Below are 15,870 nucleotides of genomic sequence, written 5' to 3'. Positions count from 1 at the left end.
CGATCAACATCACGCAAATGATATCCATATTTGGTTTTCCTGCATTGCTCGACAAATATTCCATGGTCCGGCCTCGGATGCAGGTGATCGCCACATTGCTTCAAGGAGGAGAAGTGTTCGATGCATATTTCCAAGACCAAATTTCTCGGTCATGGCATTCAATCGTCCTCGTAGGCAGTCCTGCTGGTCGGGGTTGAGAAGACATGAGCCCACGAGAGCGATCGGCCAACATAGGCCAGAGTTGATGCGCGCACTAGGCGACAGTTCGCCTAAGTAAGACATGGCTTCTGTCACTGCGTTTTCTACCATGCCTTTATACATTCCATCCCTGGTGTATTGAAACCCACCTAAGGAGGTGTATAGATAGATGAGTATGGCTTCTTGGAAGATTAACCCAGCCAGACGGACCTCCGTCCCGACATTAGGATAGGGCGACCAGCGTATAATCTGGGCTTGTATAGATGCAAACATGGCAATATCATCAGCCGTTGGAACGGCTGCCTGGGTATCGTCCATGATCCACTGTCGGCCGAGATCGAAAATGCAGGGGATCAGCAACAATAATTCCAGCCAGCAACCGCACAAATTGCCCACATACTGGGTCTGAAGTAATTCGCGTGACCGTTGTTCGAGATCTAAGTTCAATAAAAGCTGCCCACTAAAGCGAGCATCGATTGAGATCATGCTGACGGTCGCGGTATAGGTGTAGTATTCGATGACGAAATCTTTCAGGTCTCGCGGAACTGTCGAGTCGCTCTGGGCAAGCAATTTGACTAACAGAGAGTTCGCGGCGGATAAATGGTCGAATATTGTCCCGTTCATATCACCCTTTGCTGTCTGGTTTTGTTAGATTATCGAGCACATTATTTCTGGATTATGGATTTCCTACCTCAGTAAAACACATGAGAAGGGCGCCCACTAGGAGCATGAGAGGGTTCGATTCTTTCCCGTCAATAAAGTCCGTTACTCCACGGCGGAAATGCTGGAGGGCTTTTGTGTAGTGACTGTGGGCAATTGTGTCTGATTCATCCCGTGATCGAAACGCGCGGTGAGCGGCGCTTTGAGTGATTACCAGCTGCAACAACAAGTCACTAGAAAATGCCAGGGGTACAATCTGTACCAGGAAGGGGTTAACAGGCGTGGAGCCATTTGCCATACAGTCGGCCGTTGTGGCCAGGTAATGACTGAGAAGCTGATAAGACTCGGCATCATAGCCAGGCAGCAGGGATAGGCTGCGCGGCAGCGCATTTTCCACTGCGACAGAGGTGACAAGGGCGTCACTGGTAGGGGAACCCCCGGTATCTGCTGACAGTCCGCATTGATTATGGGTTTCCTCATGCATATCTTCAGGCTGGTCTCTAGTAGTCACTGAATGACCTGCACTCGATGAAACAGATGGCGCTCGTTGCGATGAGGGACTCCTAGGAATTGATATTTCATCAAGCCCTTCAATGGTATCGAATATATTCGGTCGGAGCTCATCTATCACAGATGCTAGAGTTTCGTCTTCTCGGTTGTCTCTCTTGCCCTGTACATCTGGGGGCCACTGGCAACCCAGGTCATTCCGCTGACAGCCAGCACAGATTGGACGTGTTTCGTCACATTTCTTCTTGCGACGCCTGCAGGTCAAACAACCAGTTCTTACTCGAACAATTCGCTGCACTCGTCGATCTGGTGGCATTTTTTGGTTTTAGGAGATCAGAAGAAGGTAGGACATTAGGGGATATCGGCACCAATCGTATCTGTGGGCAGAGATAAGAAAGTGTGGGGTAAGTACGGGCGTCTATAGGGATCACAACTACGGGCGACTACCTAAATATCCGACCATAACTCTCTCATTGGTTATTATCTCACCGCCTATTTCATTACTGCCTTCTTGAAGCATTTACTAATTTTAACTTCTCTTTTATTTGTATACTATACATTATAATACAATACAATTCAGATTCACTTCAGATTCAATTCAACATGGTACTTGTGAAGTGAGAGTGGATCTAAATTATTGCCTGGCAATATAAACCAATGAAGAGTTATGTGTCGGGTGGCATACTTAGTCCCCCGTACACAACACATAACTCTCTCATTGGCTAGGGCCTTATAGCCTATTTCACCGCCTCCTTGAAGTAAGGTATATTAATTTCAACTTCTCTTTTACACCTACATACTTCATAGGTCACGCTAGGTCTCAAATTCACGTGTTATCAAAGGAAAGACCTCTAACTAGACGGCTTTAGGTCTATCCCTAGGTTTCCTTCTAATTTTCAATATTAGAAAAATATGATATTGGGCATATACTATGTATAAGCATATACTAATAGACCTCCGCAATGGGCCGAGTTGGGCCAGGACCTCAGACCCATAGACCAACCAGCAGTGGGCTATGGGCCCTACCTTCAAAGACCAACTAAGCCCATGGCCCATTAGTGGGGGACCATGAGGCCCCTAACAAAGCCCATTTCTATACATAAATCCAGTCTTAGCGCTCATAAACCTACTGAATAATGCATGTTTTTTACGTATGTTCTGGTCTATAAGCTTACTGTTGATGATAAAGAATATGAGTATCATTAGTAGATAGTGAAACATTGGATATCGTATTGATTACTCTTATTACTCTTATTGATTTTGTAAATCTTATCTATAGTCAATTCTGCCAATTGATTGACTTAATTCCTATAAAGACTCGGTCAACTTGGGTCTTAGACGGTAATTTAAATACTTAAAAATACAAGAAGAATTTACATTACTTATATATCTACCAAGAATTGGCATTTTTGTATTGTTTGAGGCCTAAGGACTGGCCCAAAGACCAGCCCATTTGCGGGTTGGTCCGGGTTGGGCTATGGGCTTTATGGGCCGGTGCGGAGGGCTATATACTAATATCTTACTACAACTTCCTTTTCAGATGTCCTTCTTAGGGTCTTTCCAGTTGTCTTTCTAGATGTCTTTTTATATGTCTTTTTCATATATATATAAAGGCGGCAAAAACATAAACCATATAACTAGATCACGGTCCACGGTCCACGGGTATCACAAGAGATTTGAATAGCGTCAACATTTGGTACGATTTTCTAAGATATAAATATCATTGACCTAATAATCTAGATATTTAGGCATTATAAGGCATTATCTAGGTTCAATATTACTACTAACGTTAACTACATACCTAACTAACTAATTCCGAGGTTCTGCCAGGCAATAATAACCAATGAGAGAGTTATGTGATAATGATCCCTGTAGTCGCCCGTAGGTAACCTTGGCCCGGCCGAATGCACTTTCCAAGGTTAATAATGTTTAGAGAGGCGACAAAACACCAACTTGATAATCTTTGTGTCTTTATAATACCTTTAAAAAAACCCTTTGATCTTATACCTCCAAGTTCATTCGGAAACAAATCACTCAGCACCACAGTATCGTATTTATCTAGATTCAGGCTACTATCATTGATCGCCATCACTTTGATGTGTAGGTGAGCACAGTTGGGTATTGCAACCAGTCAAATGGGGTATCACGGAGCTTAGATCGGAGCTTTTGGGTACTACTACAGCCCTTTTGGTTCTGTTTTGTACATTTATTCCTCTCAGAAAAATAGTTATCAAAACAAGAACCGGCGGTCTAGACTAAACTCTCCGAAAATGTTCGGACGTCCGAAGAAACCACACGTGGACTTTAGAATGTCAGCAAATTCCTAAGTGAAGGATGCATAATTCCGGGATACAATGCAACCGACATAAATCGTCAGCCAATCAAAAGCATCCCGAAAGCATCCCGAAAGCGGGGAGAACCCACCATCTCTCAATGTGGTATACCGCATTGGCGATAAGTCATTGCACGTGACCCCTGTGCCGAAGACCCGAAAACTGACACCTGAGGCTGCCAACGACGCCACAAATATTGCGCGGTTCAGGCTTCTCTCCGCATGGACACTGCCCTAATGAACAACTGAAGACGGGTCAGGCCGGTATTCAAGACAATTTGTGATAAATAGAGGGGCAAATGGGGCCTGGCCAGGGGTCACTCTCGTGTCAAGCTTTAATTACTACCCAATCACTATGCTCATCATTGCAAATTGGAGACTGTGGGGTTTCTTCTGACGGTGTTAAGCTCCTTTTTGCTTTATCGCCGTTCGAACGGTTGGGAATATGCCGACTGCTTGAAGATTTTTTTTAATTTAATTCCCGAGGTCTGATTGTGTCTATTGATTTGATATAGAAACGTTCCCCGTTTGTTGCAGTCTGGTTCGTTCTTTCCCAGTAACTCAGTGTCGCGTGCACATTTAGTTGGCTTTACAGATATAACTTTCTTTTTCCTCAATTATTGTCGATTGGTTTCACGTATGAACATAATGTCAGATCTTAAAGAATCTGGCTTGACCAGATCACGGTCGACGTCAATTTCCAGTACCGATTCCGAGTTTCAGGCATCAAGAACACAGTCACGATCTCAGAGCTTGGCTGGTTCTCTGAGGACTAGGCTACGATCGTTATCAAATTCAGGAATGACTCAGGTGGATCGAATTTATTCGGGAAAACATCTCAATGATCAGTCCGTATACCACAGCGACGATGGGCCCAACTGTGGCGAATCAGGCATTGAAAACGACCAGAAGCCCGATACTGTCCAGGAAGTGCGAAACGGAATTGCCAACGAGCGCGATCTGGATCTGGAAAAGGCCGATGCTGCACAGCCCGACCTTGAGAAATCGAGGACGGCAAAATCGAACCAGTCTCGTCACGACCCAAAACTGGTAGGTTGTTCCAGGTTCCCAAATCTGTACTGGGTACTAAATTGTATAGGTAAAATGGGACGGTCCTGAAGACCCCGAAAACCCGAAAAACTGGAGTAACAAGAAGAAATGGGCTGCTATCATCACCGTATCACTATTTACATTCATCTCGCCGGTCGCTTCATCAATGGTCGCACCGGCACTGCCGTCACTAGCAGCGGACCTGAAAGTCACGGATGAGGTAGTCTCCCAACTTATGCTCTCAATCTTCGTTCTGGCCTACGCTGTTGGCCCTTTATTTCTCGGTCCACTTTCAGAGATCTACGGCCGAACCATAATTCTGCAGCTCGCGAACCTCTTCTTCCTGGTTTTTAACATCGGGTGTGCCGTATCGCAAACAAAAGTCCAAATGATCGTCTGCCGATTCTTCGCTGGACTAGGTGGCAGTGCCCCGCTAGCAGTAAGTCAAGCCCCAAGACTCCTCCCAAGAAAAGCTTACATCTAACTGCATTTAGATCGGTGGCGGTGTTCTCTCAGATTGTTTCCGGGCCGAAGAACGCGGAAAGGGAATCGCAATCTATAGTCTTGCACCACTCCTGGGCCCAGCCCTTGGCCCCATCGCAGGGGGCTTCATCGCCGAAAACACAACCTGGCGATGGGTGTTCTATTCGACCTCAATAACCGACGGCCTAATCCAGCTCATGGGCCTCTTCTTCCTACGCGAGAGCTACGGCCCGAAAATCCTCCTCGACCGCGCCGTCCGCTTACGCAAAGAAACAGGCGACGACTCCTACCAAACGGAAGCAGAGCGCCAAAATAAGACCCTACTCGAGGTTCTGCGCAGCTCGCTCATCCGTCCCTTCCGCCTCCTCTTCACCCAGCCAATCGTCCAAGTCCTCGCCCTATTCATGGCCTACATCTATGGAATCATGTACCTCGTCCTCTCCACATTCCCCACCCTCTGGACAAGCCCAAACTACTACAACGAATCGACCGGCATCGGCGGTTTGAACTACATCTCTCTCGGGCTGGGCTTTTGGCTTGGCTCGCAGATCTGCGCCCCGCTCAACGACCGCATCTATCGCCGTCTCAAGGCCCGCAATGGCGGTGTCGGAAAACCGGAGTTCCGTGTCCCACTGCTTTTCGTCGGCGCCTTCTTTATCCCCGTTGGCTTGTTCATTTATGGCTGGACTGCTCAGTACCACTGCCATTGGATCGCGCCAAACATCGGTGCTGTACTGTTTGGTACTGGCAGTATCATTGCCTTCCAGTGTATCCAAACATACATGGTTGATACATACACACGGTTTGCGGCTAGTGCGCTTGCTGCTGGTGCATTCCTGCGCTCGTTAGCTGGGTTTGGGTTCCCGCTTTTCGCGCCGTACATGTATAGTGCTTTGGAATATGGGTGGGGGAACAGTTTGCTGGCGTTCGTTGCTATTGTTATTGGGGTACCGGCGCCAGTGTTTTTGTGGAAGTTTGGGGAGACGTTGAGAAAAAAGAGTACGTTTGCGGCTGGCTAGGTTGTTGACGAATTACTTTAAGTTTTCTTATATTAGGATTGGATTGTTCCTAAATTAATATTTACTTCCTTTACGATCAAACTAAGAATTTATCCCGAAGCGCATGTAGATTTGTCAAGGTTTGAGATACGGAAAGGATATTTCTACCTAGATTTCTCCCTCCCCCGTTAGACGGGGGAACATAGAGATTCCATGGCCAAATGATAATATGATATCCGAAGCAAATTGCTAATTCGATTCGCACCGCGAACCGTCACTCGGCCGACATCAACCCGAGGTCAACCAGCTGCTAGACAATACAGCGTACCAACCGGTAAATAAGGAGACAGACGAGAAGCAGCTGTGCTGGCATGGCGAAGCAATGGCCTGCATTTTGGAAACAGAAGGTCGGAAAGATGTGAGCAACCTCGTCGCCGTGATTGCCGACCATATCGGGGTGGACGGCGTGGTTGGAGTATTTACTGGTCCTGCTTGGTCTCACTGCTGCCGCCCATGGCAGTCTCAACCTTCTCGGCCGCGGAGGTGACCTGGTGCTCCGAGGTGTCGAGACCCAGATCATTCTGCAACTGGGTAATTTCGGCAATGGAGAGCTTCGGCATCTGCTGAGCGACCTGGTAGGGCCACTTGCCTTCAACGTAGGCCTTGGCGAAGATGATGTCAATCTCCTCGAGATCACGACCAGCAGTTTCACAGTAGAAGAACCAGGCGAAGGGGAGAGCGATGAAGTTGACAAGCGCGAAGAAGAGGTAGATACCCCAGTCAGAGTGGTTGGAGAACACAGGAGTGAACATAACGACGGCGAAGTTAGTGATCCAGTTCACACAGGTAGAAGCGGAGGCGGCCTTGGTACGGGTGCGGAGGGGGTTAATCTCCGGGGGGTAGATCCAGGGCAGAGGTAGCGTAGTGAAAGCGAAGAAGCAGATGAATAGGAAGATACCGACGACAGCACCCTTAGCATTCTGCGTGTTCGAATCGATGAGACAGCCCATAGTGATGATGAAACTGAGACCCTGGCCCAGGAAACCAATCAAGAAGAGGTTACGGCGGCCGACCCTCTCAATCATAAAGAAGGAGGGAATAGTAGCAAGGGCGTAGACAGTAGCGAAGACACCTCCCAAAACCAAGGGAAGCCTACCCTCCATATGCAAGTTCTGCTGGAATAGTAGGGTTGAGTAGTAGATTGCGGCGTTACAACCACTGAATTGCTGGAAGAACTGGCCAGAGCAACCGATCATCATACGCTGGAAGTTCTGAGTCTTACCACTAGTAAAGAGGATACCCCAGCTACTATCAGCCCCAACGCTCTGCAGAGTCTTAAGATCAGCCTTCATAAGGTTGAAATCAGCAAGTACATCATCTGCATCGACAGAGCTATCGTTAAGCTGGGCGAGAACCTGAAGGGCTTCTTGGTCATGACCCTGTATAACGAACCAGCGAGGTGACTCGGGGAGCATGAGGGCACCGGCAGTAACAAAGATAGCGAACAGAATCTGGAAGGCGACGGGGAACCGCCATTGAACGGAAGTGTTGATATAAGAGAGACCAAAGTCAACCCAGTAGGCGATGAGGGTGCCGACGGCGATTATAGCACCCTCGAAGCAAACGAGGAAACCACGGTTGTGGGCGCGCGAACACTCAGACTGCCAGACGGGGATAGTAGCGGTGTCCATGCCGTTTCCAATGCCCGAAATGACACGCCCAATAACGAACTGCCCCAGTCCCCAGTGGGGGCCGAACGCAACAGTAGACATAACAGTACCGAGGATCATGAGGAGGCCACCGCTCACCAGAAGAGGAGTGCGGCCGATGCGTTGACCGTACATCATAGTGAATATGGCACCGAAAAAACAACCAAGCTCGTAACAAGAAGTGACCGCACCACGCAGGACGGCGACGTGCTCGGAGTCACCATAGAGAGGGGGAATTCATTAGTGAACTGGTCACCAGAGATGATACCGGACATCAAACCCTGATCATAACCGAAAAGAGAGAATCCAACGACGGATGTAAAAGTGATGGCAATACGGAGCTTCTTGCCCCGTAAGCCGGAGGTTGTGGTCCACATTATGAACGTCCTCTATTAGATGAAGAGAGGAAAAGATGGTAAAGCTGATGGGGACCAGAGAGAGAGAGAGAGAGAGAGAGAGAGAGAGAAAGAAAAGTTTAATTCCTACAAACATCCAGCTACTTAACTATGTTACGTGGGTTGCTGACAAACAAGGTGCCTACCTACCTAGGTAGGTACCTATCTCAACACACCCTCTAGCTCCTCCTACAAATGCGCTCACCCCTAAATCTCAGCATCATCTTCCATAACTGCTGTCTTCGAGTCCTAGAATCGAGATCCATCCCTTCCATTTGTACCACCATAGGCCTGGTCGAAGTTTCTAACCTAGGGGACGCGTATCGGGATCTAGATGGCAGCAATAGCTAGTTGGTGGCCTAGTGTACCATAGTATGCAAAGTTAGCACTAGAGGTAGGGGCAGTGTAATTCTTCCATTTGGCAACGTGATTTTCGGCAGTCTTTCCTCTCGGTGGTGCGTTCTGTAGCTTGGTTCTATTGAAATTATGTTGATTGGCACGAATGTTATTAACTGCTAAGGATGAGATTCCGTCTTCTATATTTCTTCTACCCGTGGACGTGTTGAAGGAGTTCTAAACAATATCTATAGAGATCCTTTCTAGTAGTTATAGTTGACGGATTCTGTTATATTTCGAGTGTTTTATAATAGGAAGTAAGGAAGTGACGGAAGTGCTCTTCTCCGTCGAGTTGTCTAAAAAGTGGTGATCGCTTCGTCTTCCCTAAGAAGGGTACTGTATTCGTCTTCGATTGATATATTGACAAACGACCGCTTATGAAGCGAATCGTATGGAGTGAAGTAGCCGCTTAGGTTTGTTTTGGTAATATATCAAACTGCGCTAGTTCAAATAACGTTATATGTACTTTGAAGTGACGTACATCCGCTACTCAGGGGCCTTCAGTTTGTTTTTATTTATTTATTTCTCATGGCTTTGTTGGAGGGTGGTTTACATTAATTCCCGGGGGTGTCTGGAGGTGTCTGTAACCATGGGGAATTGGAAATTGGCGGTGGGGTCATGGGTTGAAGATTCTCTATGGTTGTTCCAAGGTTCGTCCGCAATTTGTACTCCATTGGTTGTTTTTGTTGTTTTTGTTGTTGTTTTTTTTCTTTCCAACGGCTTGCGTCAGGTCTAATCCGTAAGGTCAATCTCGATATCTTCTTGATAATTGAGGGTTCCTTATATAGAACTAACTCAGTATATATTTCTTTTCGGAATATGGCCCAAGAAGCCATTCCCGAAGTAACCATTCGGGAGTTATTCATAGTGTCGAAAAGAAATCAAAAAGGTCGAGAGTACTCCGTACCTTGTACTCTATAGTTACAAAGTGGATCCATATTGCCGAGATATAACCGCATTAGGAAAGGATAATCCAAGATTTTCACAGGTAAGCACTCTTCCAAGGTGGGTATATTTGCTTACCACTACTTGGCTCATCAACCAAGCATTCCAAGACAATACCAAGAAAGTTTATGAGGCGAAGCATTTGAGAAGCATAGCTTGGCCATATATATCTTGGCGGGACCATTGAAGACAGATAATATATATTGAACGAAAATTTAGGGTGGGTTGGAGGGAAATATTCACACGGGCCAGGCAATTTCCTGGACTCGAGCAGGCATTGTTGGACAATTCACCTCGGATTTGACATTTGGCTAGTAATCTGCTTGAGAGAAAATAAAAATGCCCGAAACAAGATTGGTAGATGTGGTAGTGGTAGTGCTACAAACCTTGGAATATTAATTTTCCTAGACCAATAAAATAATTCCTTGAGCTGTACGGAGTACATATGGATATCACGGCAATACTTGATACCTTCCCGAATTAAGACCTTGTGGATGATGCCGTGTTCGATATGAGTATGTACTTGAAACCCATTTGGGCACCTATTTGTGGTCGTCGCATAAAAGGGTTCCCGATTTATCATACGAGACATTGGGGGATACAGCTTGTACCTAGGTAGATCACAGAAAAGCCACCGAAAGTCAAAGTAAAACTCTCAGAATGCCATCCAAGCCTCCATCCGCCTCTAGTATGTGGTGCTTCTAGCGTCCACGGGTCGCCTCGAGTTCCTTATATTGTATGTTCCTTATGGGAATAGGTTAAACTGGGTAGCCCCCAATACTCCTTAGTATATGAAGTCTGTGTGGATGGTAGGTTCGAAGCCAAGTCATCCGGAGTATCAGCAGTGGATGCAGTAAAACCGGAGAACCCCTTGTAACGTAGTAGAGCAATATGTAGTTGAATTGACTTTTTATAGATAAGCACACCTGTCGTAGTGCGTCGTATTTACATATATGGATCGCTGGTTTACCCGGTGATACCAGATTCGGTCTTACCGTGTTTCTATAAATCATTAGCATCAAATATTAAAAGGGAAAAAAGAGAGAAAGAGGCCATACCAGAGTACGCTGGTACTTGATGCCGACGTTGTTTCCACTGGCCGCGTCGTACGGCACGGGGCTGGTGTAGTCGTAGGTAGGGTGAAGACCGTCGTAGGTCTTCTTCACGATCTCAGCGATACCATGGCCAGCAGAGCACTTGCCCTTGGTGGCAGGAACGGCCCACTTGGAGGAATAGTTCTTGGTAGACAGAGGGCCAGGGTAAGTCTGGTTGATGTAGGCATTGCTAGTATCAACTTCCCAGTTGACATAGCCGGTCTTCTCAGCGACCATATTCAGCAGGTTGGCGCCACAATCCCAGCGTCCAAGGGATGGCAGACCCCAGTTAGCAGACAGGGAGGCGATGATTGAGTAGGGTGTGTAGAAAGTGTCGTCGGTGGTGCCCTTCAGGTGCTTCGGGATAGCACCTCCAACTAGGAAGCTGAAGACCCGGTTGGGGTGGGAGTAATTACCACCCTCATCGAAGGTGAGCAGCACTAGGCTATCCTTGTTGAAGTGCTCGTTCTTCAGCAGGGGAGGCAGGAAGCGAGCGACCCAGTCACCGGCCACAGTGATGTCGGTATCGTGGGCATCGTTCGTCATGTTTGGTGTGATGAACATGTGTTGGGGGAAACTGTGGTGTTCTAGGTCCTCGTAGAAAGTGGTGAAATTCTTGATTTGGCGCGGGCGCACGGCGTCGTCGGTAACCGAATCATACAGAACTAGCGGGTTGTGCTTGCGCACGTACTGGTTCGGCCCGCCGAGGGGGTACCGTTTACCCTGGTAGCCGGCATAGGGCATGTCCTCTTGGTACTCACCCCAAGCGATGTGCTTGGTATCGAACAGATCGGCAATAGTGGAGACATTGGCAGGGATCTGCAGGAAGTCATCACTGTCCATGCCAAAAGTGTCACCCCCGGCAGAGGCACAGTAGTTGGGCTCTGAAGGGTGAGTGACGGCAAAGTAGTTGGTCAGGAGGATACCCTCCTTAGCCAGCTTAGACAAGTTCTCATCTGAAGCAGCTGTTTCATAGTCCTGCAAAGGAGTAAGCATGTGGCCATTATTATTCATGCAAGGGGAGGGGACCCACTGTGTTCTCTAGCCAGATGTTCACGAAACGATTGAAAGCCAGCCCCTTGATGTTTGACACAGGGGAGTAAGGAAGGACCGTATCACGGGCTGCATCGATCTCAGCCTGAGTTGGGGTCTTTTCAGTAGTTGTCTTGGCCACGGCCAGGGCCAGGGCTCCGACAAACACGAGAAGAGTTTGTTTGGTGAACATGTCTGGGATCGCGGTAGTAACTAGCAGCTGCGACGAGAAAGGTAACGGAGGGGTATGTTGGTCGGGCGACACGCGATCTTATACCCGAGCCAGCCTTGGAGGCATGACATTCCCCTCATCGGCTGGAAGAGGGCGCTATGTTACACGGCATAACCGATAGCACGTGGTTATCGATGCAGGGCTGACTGGCTGCTGGGTTATGGTGGCGGCCTTAGGCATCTATATTAATGCCTCAGGCATTAACCCCTCAGTAGGTCGGCAGATTCAACTCCCGTACCCGCTTTCTAGTCAACACCCTGTAGAAAGCCACAACAGAAAGTCAACGAGGAAATCTCGATCGGGTTAAGTCATAGCCTTAAAGTCTTCAAATCCTAGATCATATGGACGTAAATACTAGTATTCATGCTTCATCGCGATCGATTATGGTCTAATGTCTGTCATGGTCAACAATTTCTTGAATTTTGAGGTGGGACACTGCTGCTAGTTGAGAGAGCCTACGGGTTTTGCGGCGGCTTCACCTTTATCAGAGGATTGATTTGGTACTGGTCAGACACACCTTGATGGGACGCAATTGCCTTCTAGATTAACTTGAAATATCTAGAGCTGATTGCTGACCGCCAAGCAACTTCTACAGAAATTGTAGTAGGTTCTCTTTATATTTGTGAGTGGTCGTACTATCTTCTTTAACGCGATAGTATATATCGACGGGGTGAAGACGTTGAAGTGACAGGATGGCAGCATGGGTAACACTTTCCCTAAGGAATCAAAAGAGACTCGGAAAGAACAAAAAAAAAATACCTACACCTAAGACCTACATGTCAGCCACCGCGATAGTCTCACTGACTTCCTGGAATGCGAATGCGAGATGCGAGATGCGAGATGCGAGTACCAAGGAGATGCGAAATGCAGGCAATTCGGCAATTTGACAATGCACACTTCTATCGAATGCCTAGTAGCACGCTAAGAGACCTTCGGCACTCTCAGATCGATCCTAGTTATTAATGAAATGTACTGACATGTGTCGCTAGATTATTTTTGACAACCGCCAGAGGATCATGCAACATAGTACACTTGGTTTCTACGCGTCCCGATCATCCTAATAGCAATTCTTTGACTCCAAAACTCTTACCTGCCAACTCCAATATCCAAATGACGTTCGACTGGCTTTCGAGCTCCAGGAAGCTCCTCCGGCACCCCATAAGATAGAAGAGGGGATGGGGGTATGTCCTTTACCGTACGACCTACAGTCTCTAGTTAGGCGCTCTCTTTTCGAAAATGATCGACTTGATAAACAGTCATATCAAATTCGCCTTTCATTCCGAGTACGCTTCAACCCAAGCCAAGCCAAAGCGAGATCAAGCCACAATTCTATTTGACGATCTTTGGGCGCAATTTGACCCGGTTATCATTGAAGACCCAACTTAGTTTGAGTCAGCTTCTAAAGATCTTCTTCGAAGCCACTACCGGGCATCGATTGCTAAGCAGGATAATAGGGACCACGACGCGAGATTAAGAGTCTGTTTGGTGATTAATGATAAATCGCTGCGAGCGTTTTAAAATACGAAATATACTTGCAATTTGATGGGTGAGAAAGAACTTGAACTGTCACGTCTTGCACTATATAGGACAAAGGCATAGGACCCCAATGGACTGACTTAAAGGGGGCCCTTCGGTTACAATTCACGTAACCTCGCTTAGTCTTCGTATATTGTATACTAGTGGACTCCGGAATATAAACAAAGGTTTATAGTTTAGTTTGAATATTATGAAGGCCCACAATGAAGGGGCCTTTATGAGGGGTTGATCAGAGGGGTTAAATTAATTGACGCTTTTTGGGATAGGTGGCGGCTCGTTGGTGATCCTTGGCTAAGCCAAGGCTCACCTACCTGAGGCACCGAGAGTATGCAACCCCTGCAAACCGCTCGGGAGCACACAAGACGCCGGTAATGTCTACCTATAAATACCTACTTATTCCATATTCTAGATAACTATTAGACGTTTAACATTACATGTGTCGGCATACTTAGTCGCCAGAGTGGCCATATTTCCATACATATTGTTGGGCGCTTTCTTCCATTCCTTAGGTTTAGTTACATGTAACTAGTATTCCCAGATTCGCGCCGTTTTGTCAGCTGACACTGACGTCACTAATTCGACATGTGGTGAGAAGGCCACAGCAGTGATAGGGGCAGTATGGCCGTTGAGTGTCTTCGATGAAATGTCATCCAAGTTCGTGAGATCCCAGAGCCGGACTGTTGCATCCTCTGATCCCGACGCCACCATCTTGCTATCTGGTGAGAAGGCCACAACAGTGATAGGAGCGGTATGGCCGTTGAGTGTCTTAGATGAAATGGCATCGAATTCCGGGGAATTCCATAGCCGGACTGTGTTATCCTTTGATCCCGAAGCCACTATCTTGCTATCCGGTGAGAAGGCTATAGCATCGACAGAAGCGCTATGACCCTCGTATGTCCCCAGCGGCATGCCTTGCCTACCCCATAACCGGACCATTTTATCATCTGATGCTGTCACCATGAATCCACTGCCATCCGATGCTATTGCCATAGCATTGATCGAAGCAGGGGGGTCCTTGAATGTCCGTAAAATATCGCCTTTCTCTGTATCCCAGAGCCGGACAGCTCTATCTTCGTTGTCTGCCGTCGCCAGCTTTTTGCTGACCGGTGAGAAGGCCATATACCTAGGATCATATGCACGCGTATTGAGTGTCTTCAGACAATCGCCTTCCAGATTCCAGAGTGCTACCGTAGAATCGGAAGTACTTATTGACAATGATGCCACCATATTGCCATCCGGTGAGTAGGCAATGGCATTGATGTAAGCATATGATCCCAGGCTATGGCGGAGTGTCTTCGATGAATTTTCGGCCAGATTCCAGAGCCGGACTGTTTTATCCTGTGATCCCGAAGCCACTATCTTGCTATCTGGTGAGAAGGCCATAACAGTGATACCACTAGTATGGCCCTCAAGTGTCTTCGATGTATCGTCTGCCAGATTCAAAAGATGGATCGTACAATTCAGAGATAATGATGCCAGTATCTTGCCATCCGGTGAGAAGGCCAGTGCGTCGTATTGGTCTGGAACTATCTTCAGACAATTGCCTGCTAGATCCCAGAGTCGGAGTGTTGCTTCACCACGACAGTCTTGCACTGACGCCACCATCCTGCCGTCCGGTGAGAAGGCCACAGCATTGATAGGGGCAGTATGGCCGTTGAGTGTCTTCGATGAAATGTCATCCAAGTTCGTGAGATCCCAGAGCCGGATTGTTGCATCCTCTGATCCCGACGCCACTATCTTGCTATCTGGTGAGAAGGCCACAACCTTGACATAAGCAGTATGGCCGTTGAGTGTCTTCGATGAACCGTCTGCCAGATTCCAGATCCGGACTATATGATGCCACGACCCTGACACAATCATCTTGCTATCCGGTGAAAAAGCCATAGCGTGGATTTCATCACTTTCATAATCAGTATGGCCTTCGAGTATCTTTAGAGAATCGTCTTCTGCATCTGGATCCCAGAGCCGGATTTTATGACCCCCTGACCCTAATGCGATCACCTTGCCATCCGGTGAGAAGGCCAAACCACCAATAAGTCTATCAGATGGTCTCAAGGGCGACTCCAACATATTGTAGTCTGGTGAGAAGGCCACAAAATTAATAAAATAACTATGACCCTTTAGTGTCTCTAGAGACTTACCTATCGCTAGATCCTAAGCTAAGCTAATCTACCACGGAAAGCTCGCCAATATCGGAGGTGATGAATGAGTCTATAAAGAGTGACCTTTCGGTTTCGAGGGTTTATAAAGACTGTGGGGTTAGTAAGCCTAGTAAGCGAGGGCGGATACGGTGACGGTAATGT

The 15,870-nt window shown here is 47.4% G+C and overlaps 5 protein-coding genes across 5 annotated transcripts; 1 reads left to right on the top strand and 4 right to left on the bottom strand.

Annotated features, from left to right (window-relative positions):
- Positions 1-9: 9 nt before the first annotated feature.
- N7516_004026 (Zn(II)2Cys6 transcription factor) lies at positions 10-1,681 on the bottom strand (the record flags this gene model as incomplete). Its single annotated transcript, XM_057216746.1, has 2 exons — positions 10-837; positions 890-1,681. 2 exons carry the CDS (start codon positions 1,679-1,681, stop codon positions 10-12), a joined length of 1,620 nt encoding a protein of 539 aa, XP_057078629.1.
- A 2,664-nt stretch (positions 1,682-4,345) lies between these two features.
- On the top strand, positions 4,346-6,249 carry N7516_004025 (MFS transporter; the record flags this gene model as incomplete). Its single annotated transcript, XM_057216745.1, has 3 exons — positions 4,346-4,747; positions 4,797-5,186; positions 5,242-6,249. The coding sequence occupies 3 exons, from the start codon at positions 4,346-4,348 to the stop codon at positions 6,247-6,249; spliced, it is 1,800 nt and encodes a 599-aa protein (XP_057078628.1).
- A 458-nt stretch (positions 6,250-6,707) lies between these two features.
- On the bottom strand, positions 6,708-8,075 carry N7516_004024 (sugar porter family MFS transporter; the record flags this gene model as incomplete). Its single annotated transcript, XM_057216744.1, has 1 exon — positions 6,708-8,075. The coding sequence occupies one exon, from the start codon at positions 8,073-8,075 to the stop codon at positions 6,708-6,710; it is 1,368 nt and encodes a 455-aa protein (XP_057078627.1).
- A 2,564-nt stretch (positions 8,076-10,639) lies between these two features.
- Positions 10,640-11,992, bottom strand: N7516_004023 (putative acid phosphatase; the record flags this gene model as incomplete). Its single annotated transcript, XM_057216743.1, has 3 exons — positions 10,640-10,675; positions 10,732-11,745; positions 11,801-11,992. 3 exons carry the CDS (start codon positions 11,990-11,992, stop codon positions 10,640-10,642), a joined length of 1,242 nt encoding a protein of 413 aa, XP_057078626.1.
- Positions 11,993-14,092: 2,100 nt separating this feature from the next.
- Positions 14,093-15,637, bottom strand: N7516_004022 (WD40 repeat domain-containing protein; the record flags this gene model as incomplete). Its single annotated transcript, XM_057216742.1, has 1 exon — positions 14,093-15,637. The coding sequence occupies one exon, from the start codon at positions 15,635-15,637 to the stop codon at positions 14,093-14,095; it is 1,545 nt and encodes a 514-aa protein (XP_057078625.1).
- Between the last annotated feature and the right edge of the window lie 233 nt (positions 15,638-15,870).

Source organism: Penicillium verrucosum, assembly GCF_028828655.1.
Source record: "Penicillium verrucosum strain IBT 35672 chromosome Unknown utg000001l_segment0_segment0, whole genome shotgun sequence".
In the NCBI taxonomy this organism is placed as follows: domain Eukaryota; kingdom Fungi; phylum Ascomycota; class Eurotiomycetes; order Eurotiales; family Aspergillaceae; genus Penicillium; species Penicillium verrucosum.
This window is presented reverse-complemented; position numbering and strand designations above follow the sequence as displayed.